We start from the raw sequence: 27,491 nt of genomic DNA, 5'->3' as shown, positions 1-27,491 counted from the left end.
AGCTCTGCTCCCTGGGCAGTGTCCCCACGTGTCCCCTTGCTGAGAGGCTGCCAGAGGCCGATGCCACAGCAGCGTTACTGCTCTTGGATTTTCTCCTTGCACTGGGGTGGCAGGCAGAGACCTGGCAGGGCTCTGGGCAGCACTGAGGCACTGAGCACCAGTGGGGTCTGTTCCCACACCACTAACCAGCTCAGGAGAGCAGCACGGGGATTCTGTGCTGTGCTGTGGGCACTTACCATGAAGGAGACTCTGTACAATACCAAAGTACTGGAAGCAAGAAGTAAATGCAAAGCTACACAGACCATCAGCGTTATAGCTTGATCTAAAAGTTTATCTAATTATTGGAGGATAAATTCTCTATTGGGGTGTCTTGGTGCAGATGCTGGCTATTCACAGAAATGCTGTGCTTTGCTCAGACCATGCTGCCAGCTCCACCAGCTGCTGTGTTGGTCAAGTCACTGAATGTTTTGTGGTTATTCCACATCCCGCTGCGTGATGCCCACAGTCACTCCAGAGTGCAGGAAAAATGGTTGGTAGGAACTCCAAAAATCCATTTTAGGTACCCAAAGCAGATAGGAAAGTTCTGTAGGGAGGAGTGTTGTGCACTAGGAACGACTGCTTCTCTAGAAAGGGATTGAAAATGTGGTCACATCCAAACTGCTCTGTGTGAGGGATTTTTGTACCACCCTCAGCCGGCTCACAAGATTCCAAGTGCGTGCATCTACTGTGCAGTACAGTTAGGTTGGAGAAAACCTAGAGAAAATACAATATTCTGTTATACTTCTTGGCCTGGCAACTCATCCTGCTCCCATGGCGGGCAACTCTTCCGGTCAGTGCTGCACCACTGACACATCAGTGATTAACACCTACCTCAGGTAAAAGAAATTGTAATTATTTGCACTTCTTACCTCTGTGGTGTCTCTTAGCACATCTGCCAAGGTCTGCCCTGACTCATACCTTCACCTAAGCCAGGAAAAGCCAACCTTTCTGAGCCATGGCTATTAACCTTCTTTTATAGATGAAGAAACTGTGCACAAAGAGAATAAATTATTTACCCAAGGTCACAGAACAAATCCAAAATGCCGTAATTGGGAAAGGTCCCAGACTACCTAATTCCAGTCTGAGCAGCGAGTGCTGTTCCCCTGGCTGGGGCTGACTCTCCCAGGCATTCCTCATTCCTCCCTGCCCAGCCCTCTGCCTTGTGCCTCCTCCTTGTGCACACTGATGCTCTCAGTCTCAGTGTGGGCTTGTCTTCAACTCTCCAGCAGTCTAAATGCAAATTTCACAGCGGTGCTGAGGCACCGTTGGTGCTGATTTGTGCTCTGTTTTGCACTGGGAAGAGCTGAGAGACTTCAGCTTTTTTTAACCTTTCTAATGGCAGGGCTTTAAAAGCCTGCTCTGTGAAGTAGTGGGACTGGTTGTTTCATCAGCCCAAACTGTGGCTGAGATGAGCTTGGTCTGTGAACACAGTGAGGCCCTTCAATCTCTGGTTACCCTGATGGCCCTGCAAAGGGCCCTTCTGCCTGGAATCGAGTTTGAAGGTGTCAGGAGCAGGTCCTGACCACCGTGGGCATCAGCAGCATCTGAGGGAATTCCTTGCATTCCCTGGGTGAGCCTTGTCCCAGGACAAACTCTGCTCTTTGTTGCTGGAGTTCACAGGTAAATGTATCACAGTCCCTTGAAGCATTATCACTGAAGAAATCATTAACAAACCACAAAAAAGCTCTGTAGAAAGAGCAAATAAAAATTAATTTCATGTGCAAGGAAGGGAAACACCCAAATTATGGCCTGTATGTCCTGAAGGTCTTACAAGAACCATGAAGATCCATCCCTCTCCAGATGAAGGAGCAGCTACCAAGCACAGCATTTAATTTCCTGCAGAGGAAAACAGATGTGGATCAAAAGGTCAGAAAGAGTAACTGGGGGGGGCAATCACATGAAGAGGTGTGCTGTGACATCCTCTGGGAAGTCCCTGTCCAGGCTCAGCCTGAGAGCAAGGGGCTCCATTTTCAGCATCACAGTTAATACCTTTTTGTTTCTCTCAGCAAGTCCAAAGCTTCCAGTGAGAAGTCCTAAAAGGGCTAAAATAATATTTAAAAAGTGTTCTTCCTTTCTATCTTTGCATCTTGCATTCAGTGAGAGGAGCCTCGACCCTCAGACCCCTCGGGCTCTGAGGCACAGCAGATGGGGGATTTTCCTTTCCAAAGACAGCAGAGTGCAGGGCACAGTGAGCCTGGCCTGGCTGCCATTCCCTGGGCTCCTGAGGCCACCTCCAGACATGCTGGGAATGACAATGGCATCCTGAGAGCTGCCAAAAAATCACAGGGAACAGCTGGTAAAAATGCTCAAACCTCCCAGTGCCCTTAATGTGCTGTAAACAAATCTGCTGCACTGAAACCACACACAAGGTGTTGGGAGCCTCGATTTGTGGGCATTAATTGTTGTCACTCCCATCCCCAGCATCACAAACACAGAGTACATCAGGAACTAAAACCCTGCAAAGGAAATACTCCCAGTCATCTCAGGTTGTTGCTGATGTTTCAAAAAGACCAAGAGCTTTTCTGGAATCCTGTAAAGAAAAGGGTGTAATAAAAGCTTTTTTGCCTTGCTTTGGCCAGCCAGAGCTGCAAGCCAGCAAGCCATCAGCACTGTCACATCCTGTGACATTCCTGCTGCTCTAGAAGAGGAATGAAACATTCACACCTTTTGGCTGGGGCTTTTATTGAGGTTTCAGGTACCTACCTTCTGCCATCCACTCCATTTAAGTAATGATGACCAAAGCCCGGCTCACTTCTCAAAGATTAAGAGCTTGCTGGAACTATTTGGTTGTCTGAAAACAGAACCGAAGGATGCTGCAGCAGGAAGGATGCTTCAGGAAAGCCCCTGAGGCCAGGATTGATGCTGTCAATTAGAGGATTAAAATCCCAGCGTGTCCCAGTGCAGAGGTGGCTGAATTCCAGTGGGAGAAAGCAGTTTGAAGCCAAGGACGCATGGCTTTGGCAGCAGGATGGAGACTGGCTTAAAGCTGCTGTGAAATCATCATGACTTATTATTACGGGTTCCTGACATCTTGCAGAGAAGCAGCACGGAATTGTTTTGCCCTGCTGGTGTTTGGAAGTCCACCAGGGGCTCAGAGGGCCCTGCTGTGCCTGGTGGCCTGGCCTGGGCACGCAGCTCGGGCGCAGGGCTGTGTGTGCAGGGCTGTGTGGGGAGTGTGTCACTGCACGCTGGGTGGGTTTGGTCCTACCCCCTCCTCCTGCTCGGTATCTCCATGCAAATTTGGTCTTTCATTCAGGGCATTAAGGTCAGCAGCAGAGCTGGATTTGCATCCTTGTCCCTCTCACCTTTGCACTCTGTAAATCCTTGGTCACGCCCGGTGGGATTGCTGGGGCTGTCCTGTGCAGGGCCAGCAGCTGCACTCCAGGGATCCTTGTGGGTGCCTGCCAACTCAGAATATTCTGTGACTTAGGGATCACTTAGAAACACCTCTTGCAGCAGCTTTTTCTGCTGCTCACAGCTCCGTGGCCAGCACTAAGCCCAGCAGCGCTGTCAGATCGTTTCTCTCGCGCAAGGTTTGCTCCAGCCGGGCAGGGCAGGGAGCAGACTTTGGGCTGGCTCCTCTCGTCACAAACATGTGCTCCAGCCCTCAGGGCATGCCAACAAGCTCTCTTTCTCCCTTTTTCCTATGGGAAAGGCCTGCCCTGGTGTAGGTGTCCATCTCCTGGAGGTTCCAGTGTCTGCCTTTTACGGAGATGTTTCGCTCTGCCCCAGCCCCGGATTTCTTCCGCGGCTTTGGGCTGGGCTCAGGTCTGTGATCCCATTTCTCAGGCATTTAACTCTTTGCTGTGAAAGACAGGAGGCACAGCCCGGTGCTGAGGTTCTGCAGGGCAGCAGGGTGGGACAGGGCCGAGCTCAGGGCGCTGAGCTGGGCTTGGTTTCACTTCCACAGAGGTGGGTGCCGGGGAGGCAGAGCTGGCCCTCACCACTGCACCTCCTTAATTCAAGTGGTGACTCACAGCCTGGAACAATTAGGTAGATGTCATATGCAGCTTGTGAGTGGTATTTTTCAGTGTTCATTTTACTTATTGTATTATATTATATTTTGATTTATAATTATATATACAGTGCATTCCTTTCCTGGGCTCCAGGCATCCTTGCCAAAATTAAAAAGTACAGTTAGCAAAACTAAAGCCAGCAGAAGCTCAGAGCTCTCTTTCAGAAATAACCAGTCAGAGCAACTCTTTTTTTCTACCAGTTCTTCATATATTGTCTGTTCTCCTTGTGTTTCCTTCCCATGAACCTCTGGATGAGGAGAGCAGCCCCTGCACCAAGCTCGTGGCCCCACAACAGCAATGCAGACAGCAACAAAACAGCTCCAGCTCATTCTTGGGATCCAGGAGCAGCATTTGTTAGTATTTTCAAGTATCCCAAATACTTCTGCTTTGTACTCCTGGAGCTCTTACTGCTGGGATGAATTCTGTGTAATCCCTAGGTGGGATTTGCAAGGGCTGGTGGAGGGGGTGCAGAGAAGCATCACCCTGTTCTCTGGAAGCCCTTCCTGGCCAAGGAAATTCAGTTTGCTGTGAGCAGGATTGTGGGGGGGCTGGGGGGGTTTCTGGAGAGTTGAGGTGGCAGTAATGTATTCTCAAGGCTAATCACACTTGGTTGTATGCAAATAGCTACTGGCCACTGCCACGTGTGATCAGAACCTCCAGGGACAAGTTGCTGCCCCTGGATGTGCACAAGGGGATCTTTGGGGCTGGGGCTTGCAGGATGAGCAGGGATGAGGTGGTGGAACAGGCAGGGCGTGGCTGGCACTGGGTGTTTGCCAAGCCAAGTGCAGAGCCTGCTGTGCTGTCCCTGGGGTGCTCCTGAGGACAAAGGCACTGCTGGGGGAGCGTCCCATCGCTGCCACCTCTCCTCTGCTCATCCTCAGCCTAAGCAGGCCAGCAGAACTCCAAGGGCTGATGTCGCCCTGATTTTGTAAGACTTTGTTAAGCCTTCTGATGTTTACATTCTTTCAACAAACTTTCTCACACACAGTTCTGTAAATAACCTATGTTTTGCATTCTTTCATGGAGGTGGAGAGAATTGATGGACCCTTGGTCTGTCCAGTGGCATTGGAGAGGTGGCACTGTCACCCTCCAATCCACTGTCACCTTTGGAAAACTATAAATGTTGGAGTCAGAAAATAAAGTTCTTCTTTTTTGTTCCCCTCGAAAGCAGCAGTGTCTGTGTCATCATTTCGTGCCTTATCACAACAGGCTGGCATTGCCCTGCCGTGTAAAACACAGTCTGAGGAAGCCCCTGGGTTTTGCTGGAGTTTGGGAATGTTTCACTCAGGCTGGAGGTGGGTCTGTGCCAGGGACAGCAGCTGGCACAGCTGAGAGCAGAGTCCCTCTCCCCTGGAGTTCATGCTTCAGGCACAGTTTCTCTCCTCACCAGTTACTGCTGGTTGCAGGAGGTCAGACTTGCCTTGGGTTCGTGTGCTAGGGAGAGTTTTGCTTTCTCTGGGACAGATTTAGACTCTTATTTAATAAGCACAATTATAGCTGCTGTTTTGGTGTGTTGATGAAGCTTCCAGATGGCTAATTGTGTGTCTTGAAGGAAAAAAGAAACTCAGCAGCTGATGTATTCAAATCCAACAGAGAACAATACCTCTGGCTCTGGGGCCGCCAGATTCCTCATTTTAAAAAATAGACGTTGCCTTTGTTGTGGCATAATGGATCAGAATTTATCCATACAGCAACTGAGGCAGGAGTATCAGAGGCGTGTGAGAATTTCTGGCTGTGGTCACCCCAGTGACCCCTGGGCTGCCAGAGGCAGGCACCTGCATTCCTGGTGCAGGTGGCTGGGCAGGTGGGGATGTGCCTGGCCTGGGGGAGGATGAGCAGCACATTCCCGGGGGCAGGGACACACTCCTGCCTGCCCTCCTCGCTCCCAGCTCCTTCCAGCCCTGGCACGAGGCACAGGCAGCTCCCCTGGGCACCAAGAGCCAGCCCCAGCTGCCTTCCTGCCTGCAATGGCTGTGTCCAAAGGCTCTGCTCTTTTATACTGCTTTAACATGACTTTTGGGTACCCAGAGAACTGGCAGTGTTGTTGCCTAGTACAGTCAGTTTGTGAAACTGTTTTCTGGTTTTCTTTGTTCATGGTTTTTCTGAGCAGACTGGGCGATAAATTGATACAATTTTTACTGATGAGATAAAATATTTCTAATAATTCTGTTGATAAAAAGCCTCCTGCCAATAGTTATTTAAAGACCTCCTTGCTGAGACTTCAGTAACTCAGAAATTTGCACTATCTCTGTTCGTATAAAGCTGAAAGCCAGCACTGGCTTTGTTTACAGGATGGTTGGCTCTTGGTCGGGGTGATTTCAGAAAGGAGGCAGAGCCTGGCAGGGAGGTGGCAGCTGCTTGAGGAGGCAGAGTCCCTCTCCAGGGTGCAGCAGCAGGAGGGGCGCTGCCTGGAGTCCCCTGTGTCCCAGCAGCAGGCTCCAAGGCTGGCCTGCAGTGCAGCCCAGGTGACAGCAGCTGCACGTCAGGGGAGAGGCACCAGGGCCCCCTGCTCTGCATCTTCTGCCTGCAAACAAAAGTAATGGTGCTGTCCCGGGCTCGGCGTGCTTGGGGTCCTGCCCGGTGCTCAGCAGTGCCCTCTGAGCCCTCCCTCTGCTCAGGCAGGACCTGGGGTGTTCCACCCACCCACCACTGCCAGGAACCTCTGCTGCCTCTCCATGGGGCTGCAGCTTCCATAATTACTGAGCCGGGAAGTTAATTCCTTCCTTGCTGGTATTGAAACAGTGATCAGAGTTTTTATAACTTAACCTGCAGGTCCCTCCATCCTGTGTCCTTGCAGCTCTCTCTGGCTGGGGCAGGGCAGAGAGCAGGGGATGTGCTGGGCAGGGAGCAGGGGATGTGCTGGGCAGAGCAGGGGATGTGCTGGGCTCTGCTGCCAGCCGAGGCTTTGGTGGCCACATGAGCAGGGACGAGCTGTCCCCTCTCCCCACACTGCTCACAGGGCTTTGGCCCAGCCCAGCCTGGCCCCAAGGAGCCAGCCAGCTATTGCACTGCTGGTGTCAGCACGAATAAATCGTGTTCCTTTTCAGCTACCACAGCTTTTGACAGCTACAGTGCTGTAAATAAAGCAGCTAACGCAGATGCTAATATTAATTCTCATGACCCAGTTGTGCTTCACTAATAGTATCTGGGTTACCAGCCAGCCAAGACAAGAGCACAAATATTTAGCCTGTCTCAGTCTGTTACACCAAAAAAAGCAAGCATTTGAAGATATTAATTTCTAGAGCTACGTGTCAGATGTGCCCTCCATTAGGAAAAGGCACAAGGAAGCTCAGAAAAGTCACAGAAATGCATGTTTAGTGGTGGTTAGCAGTTAAGCCGTGCTGGCCATGACAGGGTGATGCCAGCACCTCATGCTGTGCTGCAAATGTGCTGTGACATCCTAGGGCCAGGGCTGGTCCTGGCCAGGCCTGGGCAGGGATCACGCAGAGTGCCACTGCAGGGACACACGTGCTGTGTGCAGGACTCAGAGCAGTGCTTCAGACTAGTTAGCAATGTTAAGATTTCAGGACAATCATCCATTTAGCCCTCTCCAGCTGCAGCTGCTGTCTCCTTGGCCATCCCTTTGCTTTCTGCCCAGGAAAGCTCCTCGATGTGTCATTTTTTCTGGAGGCATTCAAAGATTGTCAGGTGTGAAAAGCTTTTGGGAGAACCATGGGTGTTGTCCTCCAGCCTCATGCAGCTGGAATGAAGCAGCTAGGCCATCCCAAGCTGTGTGACACCGTGGCACAGCCTGGGGCAGCTGTTGGGGCACCAGGGCTGTGCACCCTGTCCTGCACTGCCTGCAGGTGTAATGCTGCTTCTTTTCACAGCCTCTCCAGAAGGGCCGGGCTCACGGCCTCGCTGATCAGGTTTCTTTATCCTCACAGAAAGGCAGAAGTGTGTGAGCAGCCCTCAGCCCTGGCACAGCCGTTTGCGAGGGCAGAGTTACTGCCACAGGGGTGTGGGCACGGATTTGGGCTCTCTGTAAAGGACTGGCAGGACAGCTCCTCCTGCAAAGAACCCGATGCATTTCCTCGAACCAGCTGGCTGAAGCCCAGGACAACCTTGGGGTGTGTGTGGGACAGTATTTGTGTTTTCCATCACAACGTGACCCTGCGGCTGCACAGAGGAGAACTGAGCTGCTCACAGCGGGCTTGGAGGCTTAGTTAGGCTTCTGGTGCTCCGTGGAGTTCACTGCTCTGCTCGGTGGAGGACAGTTTAGGATCAGCATAATAGGATTACTGCTGCTATATACAGCTGCCTAAGCCAGGAAGTCCTGGTAATGGGCCTTTACCAGTAGGAAAATCTGTTCAGAGGATGCTTTTTATAACCTCGGTTACGCAGGCTGTGAGCATTGGGAAGGGTGTCCTGGTGTGAGGGTTGGGAAAGGTGTCCTGCCCTGAGTGTGGGGAATGGTGTGTCCCTTGTTCTGAGTGCTGGGAATGGTGTCCCTTGCTCTGAGTGTTGGGAAGGGTGTCCTGCCCTGGGTGTTGGGAAGGGTGTCCCTTGCTGTGAGTGTTGGGAATGGTGTCCTGCTGTGAGCGTTGGGAAAGGTGTCCTGCCCTGAGTGTTGGGAATGGTGTCCTGCTGTGAGCGTTGGGAAAGGTGTCCTGCCCTGAGTGTTGGGAAGGGTGTCCTGCTGTAAGCATTGGGAAGGGTGTCCTGCCCTGAGTGTGGGGAAGGGTATCCTGCCCTGGGTGTTGGGAAGGTGTCCTGCCCTGAGTGTTGGGAAGGGTGTCCTGCCCTGAGTGTTGGGAAGGGTGTCCTGCCCTGGGCGGGGTGCTGGAGCCAGCCCAGGTGAGCCCTGAGGAGCAGCACATGTTCTGTCCTGCCGGGGTTTGCCAGTGACAGCCACAGCGTGGAAATGTTTCCCTGGGAGCCCTTCCCCCGGATGGCCCGGGACGGGGCAGCTCAGCAGGCACGGCCGGGGTCGCTGTCGGGACAGCCACAGCCCCGGCGGCTCTGGGGCACGGCGAGGAGCGAGCTGCTCCACGAACCACAGGGAGATGTACGAGCAGCGAGCCCCGGGCTCCAGCAGGAATTCCTGCCTGGGAAGGCCGGGCTGGGATCCCCTCCCGCTCTGAGCAAGGAGCTTCCCCCGCTGGCTCCAGCCACTGCGGCACTGAGTGCTGGATTTATCAACGCTGTATTTGTTCAACGCGGAAGCGCTCAGTGGTTTTTGGAGGAGGAGGCAGTGGTTCGAGATGTTGAGAGCGCTCTGGTCAGCGGGGACATCAGCTGGCTGGGCAGGGGCAGCGGGGACATCAGCTGGCTGGGCAGGGGCAGCAGAGGGACAGCGGGGACATCAGCTGGCTGGGCAGGATCAGCAGAGGGGCAGCAGGGACATCAGCTGGCTGGGCAGGGGCAGCAGAGGGACAGCGGGGACATCAGCTGGCTGGGCAGGATCAGCAGAGGGGCAGCGGGGACATCAGCTGGCTGGCAGGGAGCACCCTGGTCAGCAGCACTGCCCCGCACCCCTCGGGCTCCCCGGGAGCTTTTTGATTGTTTTATGGCACCCGAGGAGCAGAGGCAGAGCTCAGCTCGGAGGCAGCATTCCCACCGATGCTGCTCCCAGCCAGGCTGCTTTCCTGGCTTTGCCTTTTGCGCAGCGGCAGGTAATTCACAGATAAAACAGTCGGCGCTTATACACACGCAGACGGGTAGGAGCTAGTCTTAATCTTCCCAAATCCCTTAATATACCTTATGTATACAGTTTGGAACTTGTAGATTTAGCATGATGGATTGATTTCATGCACTATCTCAATGGAAAATGACATTAGTAACTACGTTCTTTCTTATATTATTTTTTCCCCTGTCTGAGCTGCTGCAGAGCGCTGAGCTGTGGCCTGTCTGCCCAGGGCACAGCAGCACTGAGGGCAGACCAGGTCCCCTGATTGTGTCTGGTGCTCTTGTCTGGATTATATAAAGCCCAAGATGTGGTACAGCCTTGGGAGAATTTGGCCAAATCACTGCATATGCACTTGAGCATATGTTATAACCAATCAGTTGGAATGGTTGTAGTTATTTTTCACAACTCCCCCAAAATGGAGAAAATGGATGAGAATTGAGTGGGTCATGTGGATTGACAGGGGAAGCTGCTGTGACAGTTTGAGACAGATGACTCAGGGTTTTTGCTTTATGGTTTTCTGCATTTCACCACCAGGAATTTCCAAGGGGTTCTCCAGTAAAAGCAGGCAGGCAAAAATACAGACTTGCCTCATTAGCCATCCCATAGTGAGCCGGGCTCCCGGCCCTGAGGTCTCCTCTCCTCCCCAGCTCCTGCAAACCGGGGCTGCTGCTGCTGCTGGCACTGAGCTGGCCCCGAGATGGCCCTGGGCTATCCCTGGGCTGTCCCCGAGCTGGCCCTGGGCTGTCCCCGAGCTGTCCCCAAGCTGTCCCCAAGCTGTCCCTGAGCTGTCCCCGAGCTGGCCCCGAGCTGGCCCTGGGCTGTCCCTGAGCTGTCCCCGAGCTGTCCCTGGACTGTCCCTGAGCTGTCCCCGAGCTGGCCCCGAGCTGGCCCTGGGCTGTCCCCCCGAGCTGTCCCCAAGGTGTCCCCGAGATGTCCCCGAGCTGTCCCTGGGCTGTCCCCGAGCTGGCTCCGAGCTGTCCCTGGGCTGTCCCCGAGCTGTCCCTCTGAGCTGTCCCTCTGAGCTGTCCCCGAGCTGTCTCGGGGTGTCCGTGTCCCCTTTCCCGTGGGGACAGCGATGCTGGTTTCTCTCGCAGAGCCCAGCAGAACCTGGCAGCCTCGCCCCGGAGCTGCAGAGCTCCCGGCTGTGTTTGGACACAGGCATTGCATCTCCGCTCACCATGCTGTGACTTCACTACCAAGCAAAGCCTTCTACGTTTCTTGCCTTTGCCTGCAGAAGAAAAAATGTTTCCACTGCGTAAATCAAGCTATGGCCAACCCGAACTATTGTTTGGTCTGTGTTTTTATGTCCCTTTTAATAATATACATGTCAACTCTGCCATTTCCCATCTGTTAGAAAATGCCTGGATTTACACATTACCTCTTTAGTCTTAATGTCTGTCTGGTGTTTTTTCCATCCTACAGGCTCGTCACTCCTTTTACATCACTGATTAAATAATTTCTTAGGCCATTAGCGACGAGGCTTAGTGTTTTTATACTCCTGGCTCCATAGGAGGTGATGGGAGAGGACTGAGAAAGGGGGAATAAGTAAACTTTTAAGCCTCAAGCTGGAGATATCAGAATAGAGAGCACAAGGAGAATATATTTTATGGTGGCACTGTCACAAGCAACACAGGAGAGCAGTGGCTTTGTGTCAAGAAACATTGTGCAGAGCAGTCTCTGTGTTTATTTTTCGGAGCAGCCTGAACTGGGAAGAGAAGCAGCCAGAAACCTGCCCAGCAAGCAGGCACAGCTGGCCTCTGAAGCTGCTCCTGCGGGGCACAGCCGGGGCAGGGGGCACAGCCCGGGCAGAGGGGCACAGCCCGGGCAGGGGGCACAGTCTGGGCAGAGCCCTGGGCAGGGGGCACAGCCCAGGCAGGGGGCACAGCCCAGGCAGGGGGCACAGCCCGGGCACAGGGGCACAGCCTGGGCAGGGAGTACAGTCTGGGCAGGGGGCACAGCCCGGGCAGGGGGCACAGCCCGGGCACAGGGGCACAGCCTGGGCAGGGAGTACAGTCTGGGCAGGGGGCACAGCCCTGGGCAGGGGGCACAGCCCGGGCAGGGGTACAGCTTGGGCAGGGGCTGACAGCCCAGGCAGGGTCGGGCCGCAGGGAGGGTCTGAGAGCCCCAGGCAGGGTCTGAGAGCCCCAGGGAGGGTCTGACAGCCCCAGGGATGGTCTGACAGCTCCAGGCAGGGTCTGAGAGCCCCAGGGAGGGTCTGACAGCTCCAGGCAGGGTCTGACAGCCCCAGGGATGGTCTGACAGCTCCAGGCAGGGTCTGAGAGCCCCAGGGAGGGTCTGACAGCTCCAGGCAGGGTCTGACAGCCCCAGGGATGGTCTGAGAGCCCCAGGCAGGGTCTGAGAGCCCAGGCAGGGTCTGACAGCCCCAGGGAGGGTCTGACACCCCAGGCAGGGTCTGAGAGCCCAGGCAGGGTCGGACAGCCCCAGGCAGGGTCTGACAGCCCCAGGGAGGGTCGGGTCGCAGGGCTGCAGCTCAGCGGGGTCCCGGGGACAGCTCCTGCCCGCGGCAGGAGGAAGGGACTGAGCCCGGAGCCCGTCCGCTCGGTGCTGGCACGGCCCTTCCCTGCCAGAAAAAGAACACAAACAGAGTTATTTTCTTCAGAATAATAACACAGAGAAACAGTAACAAAGCCAAGAACATTGAGATGGTGACAGCAAGAGCCTGGCTTAAATACCCCAAAATAACATCTGCCAGAGCCTGATTTCAAAGCAGCAGCTGTTGCCTGGAATAAAGCCACAAAACTTTCCAAACAGTATTAAGAGTGATAACATAAAAAGCAACTCTTTATTGAAAGCTTTCAGGTGCACAGCTCTGTGCACAGGTGAGAAAGGCTTTCTACAATTTTCATAAGGTTAATTAATTAGTCTGTCCAGCTGATCTCACCAGCAGGAGATCAGCCAACCCAGGGACCCAGCCTTGGGTCAGCCCCTTGAAGCTGGCCCAGAGGTTTCTTTGCCCCATTGCTTTTTATGTCTTTTGAGTTCTGGTGAAAAACAAGATTGTTAGACATTATCTTCATAAGAGTAAACAGATTTTAAAGAATGTGTTAGTTAGGGTTAGCTTATTGTGAGAAAAGTCAGGAAAAGTACTAGAAGCCATACAACTATAGATTAAAAATCTACAAGGCTACAAATATATAAAAAGCTAAAAAATGTTTAGGCATCGCAGCCATGTACTAGAAGCCATACAACTATAGATTAAAAATCTACAAGGCTACAAATATATGAAAAATATGTAAAAAGCTAAAAAATCTTTAGGCATCGCAGCCACTGCACTGCAAACACAGAGACTTGGTGATTGTTACTTTTTTCTTCAAAGTAAGTTTTTTTTAACACTTATCTTTTTGTGTGAGAAACTGTCCAATCCCCTCCAAAGTTGCCATTTTTTTTGCATCTTCCACCGTATTCACATAAAAGGAAATTGGCTGCAATTGTTTTCTGCAAACAGCAAGTTTGGAAGGGGATATCCAAGTGGGATTCTGCTGAGCATCCAAACCTGGAGGGAGAAGTCTTGCAAGAGAAAGGTGAGCCCTGCAAGAGACACTCCAGGGCCCTTCCAGGCTGCCTTTCAGAGGGCTGGGCATGGTGCCTCAAGCTCATTTCTTTGGGAATTGCAGTTTGGGGCAGAAGGTGGCACTGAGAGGGGGACGCCTGTTACTCCCTGCATTCCAGTCTTTGGCAATCCTGTTTGGGTGAGCTCTGCTCGGGCTGCAGCTTGGCACACCAGGGAGTGAGCGGGACTGATGGTGTCCCACTCGTGGGGTGGCAGGGGGGTCCCACAGCTGTGCCCCCTGCCCGTGCAGCCAGGCCCGCCCGGCACGGCCCCTGCGCTGCTCTCGGCAGCTGGGGAGAGCAGCCTCCCTGCATCTCACAAAGCCACCCTGCTGTTTGTTGCTGCTCGTGTTGATAGTGTTTTGGCAATTTTCAAGGGTTGTTTTATCTGGGAGATTTGAAAGGTAAATTGTCAGGAGCTCGGTGCTCTCCCAGGGAGTACTGAAACAATCCGGGAGCACAGCCTTGCCACTAATTTTCTTCCTTTGTATCTTCATTATCCCTCCCTTTGGTAACTGGGGTCTTCAGTAGGTTTGTGGTTTAACTGGATTTTGGAGCAGAACCTAGAGATGTGGAAGGGGATGGATTTTCATGTAACTGACACAATTGCACCTTGCAAGCCTTGAATTTAAGCGCAGGAAAAGCTGGGACCAGAGCACAGCTGCTGCTCAGTTACAGAGCTGGAGCCAGTTTTTGGTGTGTGCCACAGGCCCCAGCACCCCAGAGAGCAGGGGTGCCCCCAGGCACTGCTGTTCTTTAAACCTGGCTGGGACTGCTTTGGTTCCAGCTTATTCCACTCGCCACTGATGTAATTAAATAATCTCTGCCCACTGGATTCATTTTTTTTTTAAGTACGTGCCTACAATGATCAAAGGATTGTTTCATGTGGTGGGGTGAGCAAAAGAAGGTCTCAAGGTCAAATCCAAACAGCCTAAAGACTCTGGGGCTTGGATGTGACCTCCAGTAACAGCAATGAGCCAGGAGAAGATGAGCAGCTCAGGAACTAGAAAATGAGGCTTTTGAAGCCAATAATGCCCTCTGGCAGTGAGCAATCAATTGACAGAGAAATGGGAAAGAGAGAGCTAGCAAAAAGAAGTCAGACCCTTCTGCCTGGCTGCAGGGAAGGCAGGACATTCATAAATAGAAAGCAGCACATTTTTCCCTCCCTCTTTCTTTCCCAGGGGAGGGTGGCCATGGGAACAGACAGGCTTTGTGCCCCAGGGGCAGGGGATGCAGGAGAGACAGACTGACACAACCTGCAGCAGGGTAACAGGGACACGTGGCCCCCGTGGCACTGCCCTTCGGACTCTTTTCTTTCCAAGAAATAAAGGAAGCCATTAGCCATTAGCTGCTCCGAGCAGCGTGGCTGCTCAGGACTGCCCTGGGAGCTGCCAGCTCATTCCCTGCACGCGTGGAGAGAGAGCCCTCAGCTGCCAGGGCTGCCCTGGAAAGGTTATTCCTAGATCCCTTGGTAATTCTTACAAACTTCTTTCCCTGGCATGCTGAGTGCTTTTTCCCTTTTTACTCTGCCTTCTTTAAACAGCTCCCGGTGTGGACTGGGCTTGTTTTGCCCCTCAGCAGTGGGATTCTCCCTGTGCTGGGCTCACCCTGTGCCTCACTTCCAAACCTGCTGTTGCCACCAGCCCAGTGCTACAGGTGGCAGCAGGTGACTGTCACAGGTGAGAGGTGCTGGAAGTTAAGGTTCAACTTTGCTATTCCCGTATCTGCTGCTGTGATAATGAGCCAGTCCAATTAGCTCAAATTAAGGGCTCAGGAAGGCTCAGCCCTTCAGAGAAGTACATTCATGACAAGATTAATTTTGACCACCCAGTGTATAGTGTGGCACCATCCTATATTAACACAGAAACCCTGAATTTAAAAAAAAAAAAAAAAACTGAAAAATGCAGTAAAACCCAACGAGGTGTATAATTCCCCTTTATCTTCAGTGCTGCTTTTTGCTGTTCTCTTGATTAAAATCAGATATACCACCTGGCACTGTTCAGCTGCCACTTACAGGAAACCTTTCTCTCCCCTCCCCTCTCTGCAATAACCCTTCACCAGAAGGCAGCACACCTGCATTTTCCACTTTCAGGTGACTTTTATTAGGGGAAAGTACAAAATACCAGTAAGCCAAACACCAATAACCAAACAGCCCACTCCAAGAAGCAAAACAAAGCCCAGCTGTGCTTCCTGTCACAATGGCCAGTGGGGCTTTGTGTTTCTTTTCCCTCTGTAAATGACTTTTCAGGGGGGTGAGGGCAGAAGGGGCTGCCCTGGGAGAGGCAGGTGCTGTTGGGGTGCAGGAGATGCAGGAAAGGCTGTTGGGATGCAGGAGATGCAGGAAAGGCAAAGCTGTGGGAGAGCCAGGGCTGCCCAGGCTGGTGTTTGTCCCCTGAGCTGTGGAAAGGTTTGTTCTCCTGTCCACGTCCAGAAGTCAGCAAGCATGGAGTGAGTATTCCCAGACTGCCAGCAAACACTTCAAAGAGTTTGAGCATTTTCTGAGCTCAAACTGACTTTAAAAAAAACTCAAAAGCAACACAACAATAAACAAACAAACAAAAAAGAAAATTAAAAAAAAAGGAAAAAGAAAAAGCGCCCCAACAAAGAACCAAGTACACATCTTCACAGTTCTGTTTCATCCTCTATATTTATAGCAAGAATGCATCAAAACTCTCATAGTGAGGCAAGATCAAGCTCTCTTATTGAACTGCTAATGTAGAGCTGCCTTTTATGCTCACACAGATTTGCTGTCCACCAGCTCTACTTCCCACTTGCCGTGGCCCCGTGCTAATGTGACTGATTTGCTGCCAAGGATTAGTTTTTAGCAGCTTTTGTAAACAGTTTGTGTACAGTTGTTGCTATTTGTTAAATATGTGACATCTAATCCAGTGTTTGGTGCTTATAAAGGGAAGGACCATCTGTGCATGAGATTAAAACACTTCAGTCACTTTGTGGCAGAGCTGTCAGCGAGGGTTCCGTGCTCTGCTCCAGGGAAAAGCCCTGGGAGCCCTGGCTTGGGAAGGGGACTCCTGCGTGGATGTGTCCCTGCATCCAAGGCCCTTGTCTGACACGTGGTCCTCCTGCCAGACAGGAGGGGTGTGGGCATGCTGGGGAGCTGAGAAGCTGACAAGAAAGCAAAAGGTTTTAGCAGAATAAAGAGCTAAGAGCTGGGAAGGTGCTGAGAGCTTGGAGTGATCCTGCAAGTCTGCTTCCCACCACCTGCAGAAGCTTCATAGGTCTCTTTTCCAAAAAAAAGAAGAATGTTAGCATTCAATTTCTTTGCAGGGCACAGCAGGTGACAGCTGTAACCCCTCGTGTGAGCCCGGGTTTCCCATCCGTGCCAAAGCTGCTCCCAGACCAGGCAAACCCTGGGGCACAACCTCGGGCAGCCTGTGGGAAATGCCTCAGCCTGAGCTGTGTGCCCTCATTCCCGGCATCAGTTAAAACAAAAAATGCCCTCTGAAACCCAGGGGAGAAGCCCCCAGAACCGACAGCAGGAGCCCAGGGGCGGCAGCAGCTGCAGGGAGGTGAAGCCAGCCCGGGGACACCTGGGGACACCTGGGCACCTGGGCACCTAAAAACCTGGGCACGTGGGCACCAGGGCAGCTGGGCACCTGCACATCTGCACACCTGGCCACCTGAACACCTGCACATCTGGGCACCTGCACATCTGCACACCTGGGCACCGGGGCACCTGCACATCTGCACATCTGTACACCTGCACATCTGGGCACCTGCACATCTGGGTACCTGCACACCTGCACACCTGGGCACCTGCACATCTGTACACCTGCACATCTGGGCACCTGCACATCTGCACACCTGGGCACCTGGGCACCTGCACATCTGCACACCTGGGCACCTGGGCACCTGCACATCTGCACACCTGGGCACCTGGGCACCTAAAAACCTGGGCACGTGGGCACCTGGGCACCTGCACATCTGCACACCTGCACATCTGCACACCTGCACACCTGGGCACCTGCACACCTGGACACCCAGCTGACAGGGCCATGCTGGTATCATTCAGCAGGAGAGGATATTGCCCCTGCCTTTCTGTCCACAGGGATTTACTGTTCCCTCAGGCTTCCCTGTCTCTTCACAATGCCATTAGTGTGGCTGATGCTGGTAAATGGATTTGCCACTTTTCGTAACACATTTCTGGAAGAAATGTTAAACAGGTCATTGTTTTTTTGCAGGCAAAACATCACTTGAGCTCTGTTCTAATTTCCTCTCTATGTGGCAGCTCAGGGTGGTATCAATGACTTGCTAAATCTCCCTGCAGCAAGGCTAATTATGCCTTTTGGTGAGAAAGCAGCAGTAGAACTGGTTTAGTCTTCCAAAAAACTCTACAACTATAATATGCAGGACTAATGTGCCTCAGATTTGAAAAGAATTAATATCAATTATTCTCATGCATATTCATAAGGGGAAGACTGGTTTAGCAATCAAGCTAATAGTTTTTGCTTAATTACATTTAGTTGATTTCATGCTATCTTGGCATATTCCTGATTGAATTTAACCATAAAAAAGAAAACCTCCCACAAGTACTCCTGCAAACACCAGCACTCGGAGCTCGGCATCTCCTGTAAATAGCGTCTGAGGCTGGGCAGAGGATCACGAGCGTTGTCTCTGCCTGCTGCAGGGTGGAACCCCGGAGGCATCTTGAGGAGCTGTTCTCAGCTCTCACCAGTGCTGAGCTGCAAGGCAGGCTCTTTATTTGCTGGATTTTTTTTTTTTTCTGTATTTTTTTGCTGTATTTTTGGCTGTATTTTTCCGAGTCCAGAGCTGTGCGCTAGAACGCCGGGCAGGCGCCGGGCAGGATCCTTGCGGGAGGAGCCCCGCCAGGGGAGCTGTGGCGGTGCCGGGGAGAGGGGGGATGCTCGGGGCTCGCTGTGCTCCGGGGAAGGGCCGGGCCGTGCCGTGCCGTGCCGTGCCGTGCCGTGCCGCTCTGCCCGCCCGGCCTCCCGGTGCTCCCGGAGCAGCCCTGGCACGGCACGGGGGGTGGGAATGTGCGAGCAGGGTGAGGCAGGAGAGCATCCCGGCCGGAGGGCTGGGGGCAGCCCGAGGGGAGCCGGCTGTGCCCGGAGGGCAGCAGGGAGGGCACACTCTGCTCTGGCCAGGGCTGGGGGCTGGATGTCTCCCCGCAGTGCTGCTCGCCGGGATTGCAGCATCCTGGGCACGAGGCACGGCCGGGACAAAAACGGGAAACTTCAGCTTCCGTGTGCCATTCGTTTGTTTTCTTTTTCGGCTTCCCCCATGCTAGCAGCAGCAGAAATAGGACAGATGCTTCCCTCTCATCCTCTCCTGAGAACTGTCACTGTGCTGATGTCTAAAGGCAGTGTATGTTTTTCAAGTTTGCCTTTTCAGTGCATTCATTCATCTATAATTTTCTTCTCCAGCGCACCATTTACATCTGGGCTTTGCTCTGAAAGAAGACTGACACATTTATCATTTAATGGGGTTTGATAGCTCTCTGACAACTAAACATGTTCTTAAGAGTATTAAAGGGTTTAGAGCCAGCTCTGCCTGAAGGCGACTCTGCCCACTGCACCTTAGTCAGCAGCAGCTGAAGCTGCAGCTCTGTGGGCAAACAAAGCATTGGCACAGAATCAGCAGAAGTATCCTCTTTTAAACTAAATAGACTTACTCTCTCAACAGATAAACTTATTACAGCTGTAATTGAAATCAAATAATTAGACATTATTCCATCTTGGCTTTTCCAGGCAAACATCAAAATTAAGATCTCGCGTGTTTTCAAAGCGAAGCACAGGTGACTTTATCCTGCCCCGGGTTTAGTGGGTGTCCTGCTGTGCAGCAGGGCCTGCAGGGCAGAGCAGGGTTGCCTTCCTGACGGGGCACTCAGGGGCTGAGCTGGGTGTGCAGGGCCCCAGAGCACGGGGGTCCCAGGGACCCCGCGGGGCATCTAAAGTGCCAGCTCAGGGAAAACCCCTGGGCAGGAGCCAGCAGGACCAAAGGGGTTTGGAGGTTCAAGGTCTTACATCTTGACATCCTTCCACGTGAAAAAAGCGGATTAAAGGTTCTCTGTGCTTCCCTTGCAACCGTAGCCCCACTCTGGCCTCAGCTTGCCCTGGTGCAAGAAGCAAGTGTTACCCTTCATTGTGGCTTCAGCATTTTCTAGAAAAGACATCCTGCAAGCCCAGAGGTCAGAATCTTGACATCAGAAGTGACTGTGTTCTGCAAACTCTCTCAGTTTATGAATAATTAGGCATTTTCTAGTGAAGAGATGTTTCCTAAAACAAGTCCCTGTCAATAAATACCACAGACATGTATAGCTGCTGCGAGCAGGAGATGTTATTCCTGTGCAGAATCAAGCAGGGAGGAGACTAAGGAACTCTCCATCTGTTTCTGCACTGTGCAGCACGTGGGATTTGCTCAAAATACACTGTGCTCTGTTTCCCAGAGCCTGGGGAGACAGAGGCTGGCATAGGCGTGGCAGGATGGAGCTGGACAGTCTGACTCAAAGTGAATTGCAGCTTGGGAAAGCAGTGGGGCTGCAGGAAAAATCCCTTGGTAAATGGAGCATATGAATGAAACCTGGTCCTGGTGCCAGATTTATTCTGCAGGCCTTGGTGGAGCTAAAAAAGCACATTAGACAAAACCATTATTGAACTTCTTGATTACATAACAATTTCCTCATCGTATTTCCAAGAATATCGAATCTATATTCAAACACCCTCCTCCTCTCTCCCACACACCACCCCTTCTCCTTGCTATATCAGCTTCATTACTGAGTATGAAGACAGAAAAAGTATAGGGCATGTTGCCACGAGCAGAGAGATCTCAGATGCTTACCCTGAGATTTTAGAGCCATCTATGGGATTGGGACAGCCAGTTCTCATAAATTTTAATGGCCTTGAAAGTCTCCTGTCTTATGCCTTTATCTCTGCTAGGGTTTTTAGCAGAGCAAAGAAAACAACCCAGCAATAAATATCACCAAACCTCAGTGCTGGGTCGGTGCCTGGAGCTCCCCCTCCTGTGCCACCTGCACAGGGTGAGCACAGGCTGCTCCTGCCAGGACAGAGGGGGAAACTCCTGCCCTGCTCCCCAGGGAGGAGCACAGACCTTGCCATCACAAGGGAGCAGCCTCTGGGGCCACTCTCACCCAGCAAGCAGGGTCAGGCCAGGGCAGCTGCTTGTTCCTGAAAGGTGCCAGGTGGAGGTGGCCTGCGGGTTTTGGGGGGATTTTGGAGGAGGTGGGGATTAAAGGCGTGCCAGCGTGGCACATCCATCTTGCCTCAGGAAACGGCAGTTGCACAAACTGGCTACACTTGCTCCCAAAATCAGCTTGCTTGTCTCATTTGCATGTGTAATAACCAGTGTGTATGTACAATCATGCTAATCACTTCGAGGCAACTGCTTTAAATTCATCCAAAACCCTGCCCTGCCTGTTCTTGGGTTATTTAGCTTCCACAAGGGAGCCATAGCAGCAATCCAGGGATTCACTCCACCAAAACCTTGTGAAACAGCTGATTTAGTGGAGGAGAAGCTTTTTCCTGAAATGCTGCCCATACTGAGACTTGCACCACAAGCCAGGCCATCATTAGGACTCCTTCCAACACCTGCTGCAAGCAACCTGGCAAAGTACCTGAGGGGATTTTCACAATTTACGGTGCGCTGCTACAGGCGAAATGCAGGAGTAAATACAGAGAAGCCAAGGGGAAGGGGACTGCAGAGCTCCTGCCATGCAAGCTGTTAGTGGAAATGGCCTGGAAGTTGTGTGGGGAAGATGCAGCCTTGCCCTGTCAGCTTGAGGAGCAGCTGCAGCAGTGCCTGTGCTGCTCTGCTGGGCTCCTGCCCTCAGCTCACGTGGCACGCTGGAGAGCCCTGCTCACCCGTCCCTGTGGCTCCACAGTGCAGGGATCCTCACCTGCCCCGTCACAAACGTGTGCTCACGTCACTCGTTTTTGCTCTTGGTGACTCCTGAGTTTTTCCCTCTGCTTCTGAATTTTAGGCTGCAAGCTTTTCCAATTTTAGTCACGCATTTTATAGGACACGCAAGGCAGCAGCTCTGGGTGCTGTGCAGGGGTGCTGGAGGTGCCTCCCCAGTCCCAGACACACACCAGAGCTGGGACAGGGACAGCTGGCTCCTTCAGTGGGAACAGCACTCACACGATCTCACAGGCTGAGCTTTCCTGTCCCTGCTCCTTCTGCCAGTCCAAGCCTGAGCTCCAGGGCCCTTCCTGTGCCTGAGCCCCTTCAGCCTCAGCTCTTTGATTGCCCAGCCAAAGCTCTCAGGAGCACAAGGCTGTGATTAATGCCTTTTAAGGAACCATGGAGATCGGGGCCACAGGAGGAGGCCCTGTCCCATGCTTCCTTCTGCTTCATGCAGCTGTGAGCAGCTGGGGAAGCAGTGAGATCTGGGGCCAGTGCTCTGGAACAGGGACCACAGGTGCTCTTTTACAGTGCTCTTTTACAAATATTTCCAGTTTTGTAAGAGCTGGAGCCTCATGCACTGCAGAGGGATTGTTTCTGCTCAAGTCAAAATCAGTCCCACTGGCTTTTTTGTCAAAGGGAAGTGAACCTGGAAGAGAAAAGGCAGGAGGAAAGGCCAGGAGTGGAATGAAAGGGCTGCCTGTGATGCAGAACATCCCTAGGGGCCTCCCTGGGAGTGTAAACGCCTTCCCTCCACTTTCTGTCTCTCGTTACTGACAGTGGAAAATACAAGAGCTGCCAAGCTAGAGGTTCAGTACAGCCAAGATGGGAAACCTTATTAGAGAGACAGATGGTGATTTCTATAATCTGAAATCCCAGACTGTAAATACTTTGGGACAGAGCCCCGTGCCACTGAACAGTGCTAAAGCCTGACAGCAGCAGCTGGATCCAGTTTTGTGTGCACAGCTGCTCCGTGGGTGGCTTTTAGTGGCTGGTAGATGCTACCAGGGCAAGGTACCTCTTACAGAAGGAGAAGGATCTTCTAAACCCTGCTGGAGATACTCCATCTCAATTTCATGCACTTTCCAGTTGAAAAGTCTCGAATAACTGAGGACAATCAACTCACATTTAGAAGTTTTTCTTAGCCTAAGAAGATTCCCAAAGATGTGGTTGCAGTAGATGAGTAAGGGGGAAAATCTGTGTCTTGGGAGCACAAGTGACATCTTGCTGCAACTTGTGGGAGAAATGATAAATGTCTGTTTATTGCTTAGCTTTGTGGCTAAATCTCCTAAAGCAAAATCAAATTTTCCCCTTAGATCTCCTAGTTTATTTATTTATATTCATCTGGCATTGCCTTGATCTTAAAAGCAGGAAGGTATATCAAAGGAAACAGGAGGTTTGACACCAATTACTGCTGCTGGATGCCATTCACTGCATAAAGATGGAGTGTTAATATTTACACTGAAAGTGAAGGAGACAAAACCCAACAGGTACACACATCTAAGAATAAGCCCTTCTGTGTATAGTGGGCACAGATAAAGCCAAGCAAAACTAATTGAAATTACCATTGCAAATATCCCAAACATCTTCAGAAATGTGGGTTGTAAACAAAGAGGTGACAGCAAAACCACCAAAAGAGCCTCTAGGAAAGCAAATCAGCCTCTCTGCTTCTCAGGGGTAGTGCCTGGTCTCTGGAGAGGGTATTTTGAGACAAGCCACCATGAAGACGTAATTAACATCTAAATTTCCCCACACTTCACCATGAGACACTTGACTTACATTTTATTCTCTTGAGTTTGAGATGAGTGAGGCCCCCAGTGGCTGGCCCTGCCCTGCCTTGGCTGTCTCAGCGTTTTCCAATTTCCTTTGCTCAGATTCTTGCTCTCTCCTCCAAAATGGCTTAGAAAGCTTGGTGAAGTTCTCATGTTTTTCACAACCGTCAAGAATCGAATTAGAGATGAGTCATTAAACAAGAGTGTATTATTTGTATGCTTATGTAGTAGAATTGCACACACATCTCTGTAATTAGCCATCAGCACCCCAAATTACAGCAGTAACCGTTCATTAAATGGAGGACATCACTCTGATCAAATCATGTATTCACAATTGCATTCCTTCTTGCTTAAATTTCAGAGTTTGTTGTCCAGATGGGCCTTGTTGGGCACCTAATTAGTACTTAATCAAAATCTCCTGCTGCTTCACAGCCCTCCTGGCATCCTAGCTGTTCCTTACGTGCTCCTTGACTGCATGGAGATGGAGCACAGGAGTTGAAGTAGAGGCTTTGTCTCCTTCATGCAACTGCCATACCTAAAGCTGCTTCCAAAATAAACTCAGCTCAGGATGCATTGGTTATCTGACTTCTGTGTACTGAGCAAAATGGGTCTTGCAAAGTGTGAGTGAAAATACAGCCATGCGTTAAGGGCAGCGAGAGACAGCGCCGTGTACTCTGAGATTAACTCACTGTCTTCTCTTTCCTTTCCAGATTTTGGCAATCATTTCCATCATGTTTATCGTACTATCTACAATTGCCTTGTCCCTTAATACACTTCCTGAGCTACAAGGCGTGGATGAATTTGGGCAGACCACAGACAACCCCCAGCTGGCCCACGTGGAAGCGGTGTGCATTGCGTGGTTTACAATGGAATACCTCCTGCGCTTCCTCTCCTCCCCTAAGAAATGGAAGTTTTTCAAAGGCCCGCTGAACGCTATCGATTTGCTGGCCATCTTACCCTACTATGTTACTATCTTCCTCACAGAATCCAATAAAAGTGTACTTCAGTTCCAAAATGTACGAAGAGTGGTCCAAATATTTCGGATTATGAGGATACTCCGGATTCTAAAACTCGCCCGGCACTCAACGGGTTTACAGTCCTTGGGGTTTACACTGAGGAGGAGTTACAATGAACTTGGATTACTCATCTTGTTTCTGGCTATGGGCATTATGATCTTCTCCAGTTTAGTGTTTTTTGCAGAAAAGGATGAGGATGATACAAAATTCAAGAGCATCCCAGCTTCTTTCTGGTGGGCAACAATCACCATGACAACAGTAGGCTATGGAGACATTTACCCCAAAACTCTTTTGGGTAAAATAGTAGGAGGACTGTGCTGCATCGCTGGTGTGCTGGTGATAGCTCTTCCCATCCCAATTATTGTCAATAACTTCTCAGAGTTTTACAAAGAGCAGAAGAGGCAGGAGAAAGCCATTAAGCGCAGGGAAGCTCTTGAAAGAGCAAAAAGAAATGGCAGTATTGTTTCCATGAACATGAAGGATGCATTTGCCCGTAGCATAGAACTCATGGACATTGTGGTTGAAAAGAATGGAGAAAGCATAGCCAAAAAGGATAAAGTGCAGGACAATCATTTATCTCCAAGCAAATGGAAATGGACCAAGAGAACACTCTCTGAAACTAGTTCTAGTAAATCTTTTGAAACTAAGGAACAAGGATCTCCAGAAAAAGCCAGGTCATCCTCAAGTCCCCAACACCTGAATGTCCAACAGCTCGAGGACATGTACAACAAAATGGCAAAGACTCAGTCCCAGCCAAACCTTATCACTAAAGAGTCCAGCCAAGCTGGAAAGCAGAAGGAAGAGCTAGAAATGGAAACCCTTCCTGGCCCCATGGTGCCGCTGCTGGCGACTCGCACGGACGGGATCGTGGACATGCGGAGCATGTCCAGCATCGACAGCTTCATCAGCTGCGCCGCCGAGTTCCCCGACCCCGCGCGGTTCCCGCACAGCCCGCTCACTGCCCTGCCCTGCAAGGGGGGCCTCGGCCTCGTCCAGGAGCAGGGCAGGCCGGAGGGGAGCTCTGCCAGGTACGTGGAAGTGAACCCAAGCTCCGAGAGCAGCCACCGCTCTGCTTTCTTCATTGACAGTCCCAGAAGCTCCATAAAGGCCAGTAACCCTTTAAAACTAAGATCTCTGAAAGTCAACTTCATGGAAGAGGACACCAGCACATTAGTACCAGCATCAAATGTACTGAGAACGTATCCAGACCCTCTCAAGAGCCGGGGAGCTGCTGCTGCTGCCACAGATACTTCCTTACTCTCTGACAGGTCTCTCATGAGCCCGGAAACCTCGATCTACACAACTGCGAGTGCAAGAACCCCCCCAAAGTCACCCGAGTCCCAGGCAGCCGTAGCTTTCAACTTCCACGATGCTGGCATACACAAATACATCGATGCTGACACTGACGATGAAGGTCAGCTGATGTATGACTCCAGCCCGCCTGGAAATGTGAGTCCCAAGTACAATGTTGCAAGCAGTGGCTATCTAAAGCAAAAGGACCATGTTTATAGAACAGAGAAGAACCATCTAGAAGCTGCTGCTTTACCCACCTCCCCTAAGCTGATAGGGCAGAACTGCATTTACTCAATGGAAGGTATCACTGGAAGAACCCAGGGCAATCAGGAGACTGTCAGACTAGAAAATCACATTTCCCCAGAAGTCCATGTATTACCAGGCAGTGGAGGACATGCTAACACACATGATCAAAGCATCTGAGGTGGGGTCTGAAAGAACTTACTGAGAGTTTAAAGGAATATCTTCACAGTCAACACAAACAAAAGAGCTTCTGCATGGCATGAACTTGGCTGAAACAAGCCACCTGTTTCTAAAAGTCTGGGGGAGGTCCAGTGTGGGTTTGTGAAAATGTCCTTCTCTGAAACAACTCTAAAGACATTGCCCACATCAGTCAAAAAAATGATTGCAAATCATGATCACACATTGATCTCCTTTCATGTTGTCCAGTGAAGCCAATGTGACCAAATATCCATCCATTGCCCTTGAACGCTAGAGCTCCTTTTGGAAATATTAACATCTGATTTGCATTAGTTCCATAAAGGATGCCAAGGCAGCCAGATTTGAACTCTGGAATAAATTGCTGGGGTTGGTATAAAGCTTTCAAAAACACAATGCTCACTGCTTCAGGGCAGCGGCTCCCCATCTGCAGCTTTCTCTGATGGATATTATGTTCAAAGGTAACAGGGAACACTTGCATTATTGGAAAATCCAAGCGAAAAGCATTTGAAACAATTAATGGTCTAGAGAAACCAATTCTTAAAATGCTCTTTGTGTGTTTAACAATCTGATATCCTGTAGGACCCGATATTTTCTTTTGAAATATTAGCAGGGTGAGTTGCACCACTTGTATCTGACTCCCAACACGCCCTAGGACGCAGTGAGACTGGCGCTTGCCCTCTGCCAGAAGCCGCTGGCTGCCCCAGGGCCACGCGTGGCCGGCAAGGCGGAGGAGCCATGCAGAAGCAGGAGACCCGGGGCAGCGTGGCCGAGCCCGCCCGGGGCTCCCCGGGGCCGAGCCGTGCCAACCCGGCATGAGCCGTGCCCGCCCGGGAGGAGCCGTGCCCGCCCGGGGCTCCCCGGGGCCGAGCCGTGCTAACCCGGGCCGAGCCGTGCCCGTCCAGGATGAGCCGTGCCAACCTGGGATGAGCCGTGCCCGCCCGGGAGGAGCCGTGCCAACCCGGGATGAGCCGTGCCCGCCCGGGGCTCCCCGGGGCTGAGCCGTGCCAACCCGGGATGAGCCGTGCCCGCCCGGGGCTCCCCGGGGCTGAGCCGTGCTAACCCGGGACGAGCCGTGCCCGCCCGGGATGAGCCGTGCCCGCCCGGGATAAGCCGTGCCAACCCGGGATGAGCCGTGCCCGCCCAGGACGAGCCGTGCCAGCCCGGGAGGAGCCGTGCCGAGCACTGCTGGGCCCCGGCCGGGAGAGGAGCAGGTTGGTCCGAAGCTTTTTGCGCCCAAGCAGCGCAGTGAAAGATATGCAAGTGTTACATAAATATGCAAAAAGAGGGATTCGTTAGTGACCCGTCCCAGGCCTGGCTGTGCTCCCTCTCGCCAGGAGAGGCTCCTGCAGGGCCGTGGCACCAAGCAGCTGCGAGAGGCAGGAGAATCAGGCCTGACGTTTTAGTAACATCCAGTCATTTTTAAATGAAACAAGAAGATAAAGAGGAAAGGGGAAAAAAAAAGAGATCTGACCATTTTAAGTGAACAGAACTAGCAGCCACCAGCCTAGGTTTTTAAAATATTATTGTTTCAATAAAGTTATGTCAAATTGCGTAGGAAATAATTTGTCTTTGGTTTTTAATCTCGGGGTGGGGGGGGAAAAGCACTTTATGTTGACTTTTTGTTGTCGTTGTTGCAATGCTGGAGTAGGATAGCAGAGTGTAACAATCAAGCACTTTAAACAAGCACTACTTTAATTTGTGCCTCTTGTTGTGACTGTGATTTGTTACGAGCCTGTAGCAAGTCACAACTCGTCCTGTGATAACTGTGATGGTAACCCTTTATGTTGTTCTCTGTTCCTACTGTAAAACTCCGTTGTGA

The 27,491-nt window shown here is 51.6% G+C and overlaps 1 protein-coding gene across 1 annotated transcript in view; it reads left to right on the top strand.

Moving 5' to 3' along the window:
* The window catches only part of KCNB1 (potassium voltage-gated channel subfamily B member 1), a 102,642-nt gene extending 76,129 nt beyond the window's left edge, over positions 1–26,513 (top strand). The window contains exon 3 of the mRNA XM_041417837.1: positions 23,633–26,513. Coding sequence (XP_041273771.1) covers positions 23,633–25,654 — 2,022 coding nt within the window. The 3' untranslated portion in view covers positions 25,655–26,513. The remainder of the gene's footprint in view (positions 1–23,632) is intronic.
* The last annotated feature ends 978 nt before the right edge of the window (positions 26,514–27,491 follow it).

Source organism: Onychostruthus taczanowskii, unplaced genomic scaffold, assembly GCF_017590055.1.
Source record: "Onychostruthus taczanowskii isolate IOZ18803 unplaced genomic scaffold, ASM1759005v1 scaffold57, whole genome shotgun sequence".
NCBI classification, from domain to species: domain Eukaryota; kingdom Metazoa; phylum Chordata; class Aves; order Passeriformes; family Passeridae; genus Onychostruthus; species Onychostruthus taczanowskii.
The sequence above is the reverse complement of the archived record's forward strand: the minus strand, read 5'-3'. Positions and strand labels throughout refer to the sequence as shown.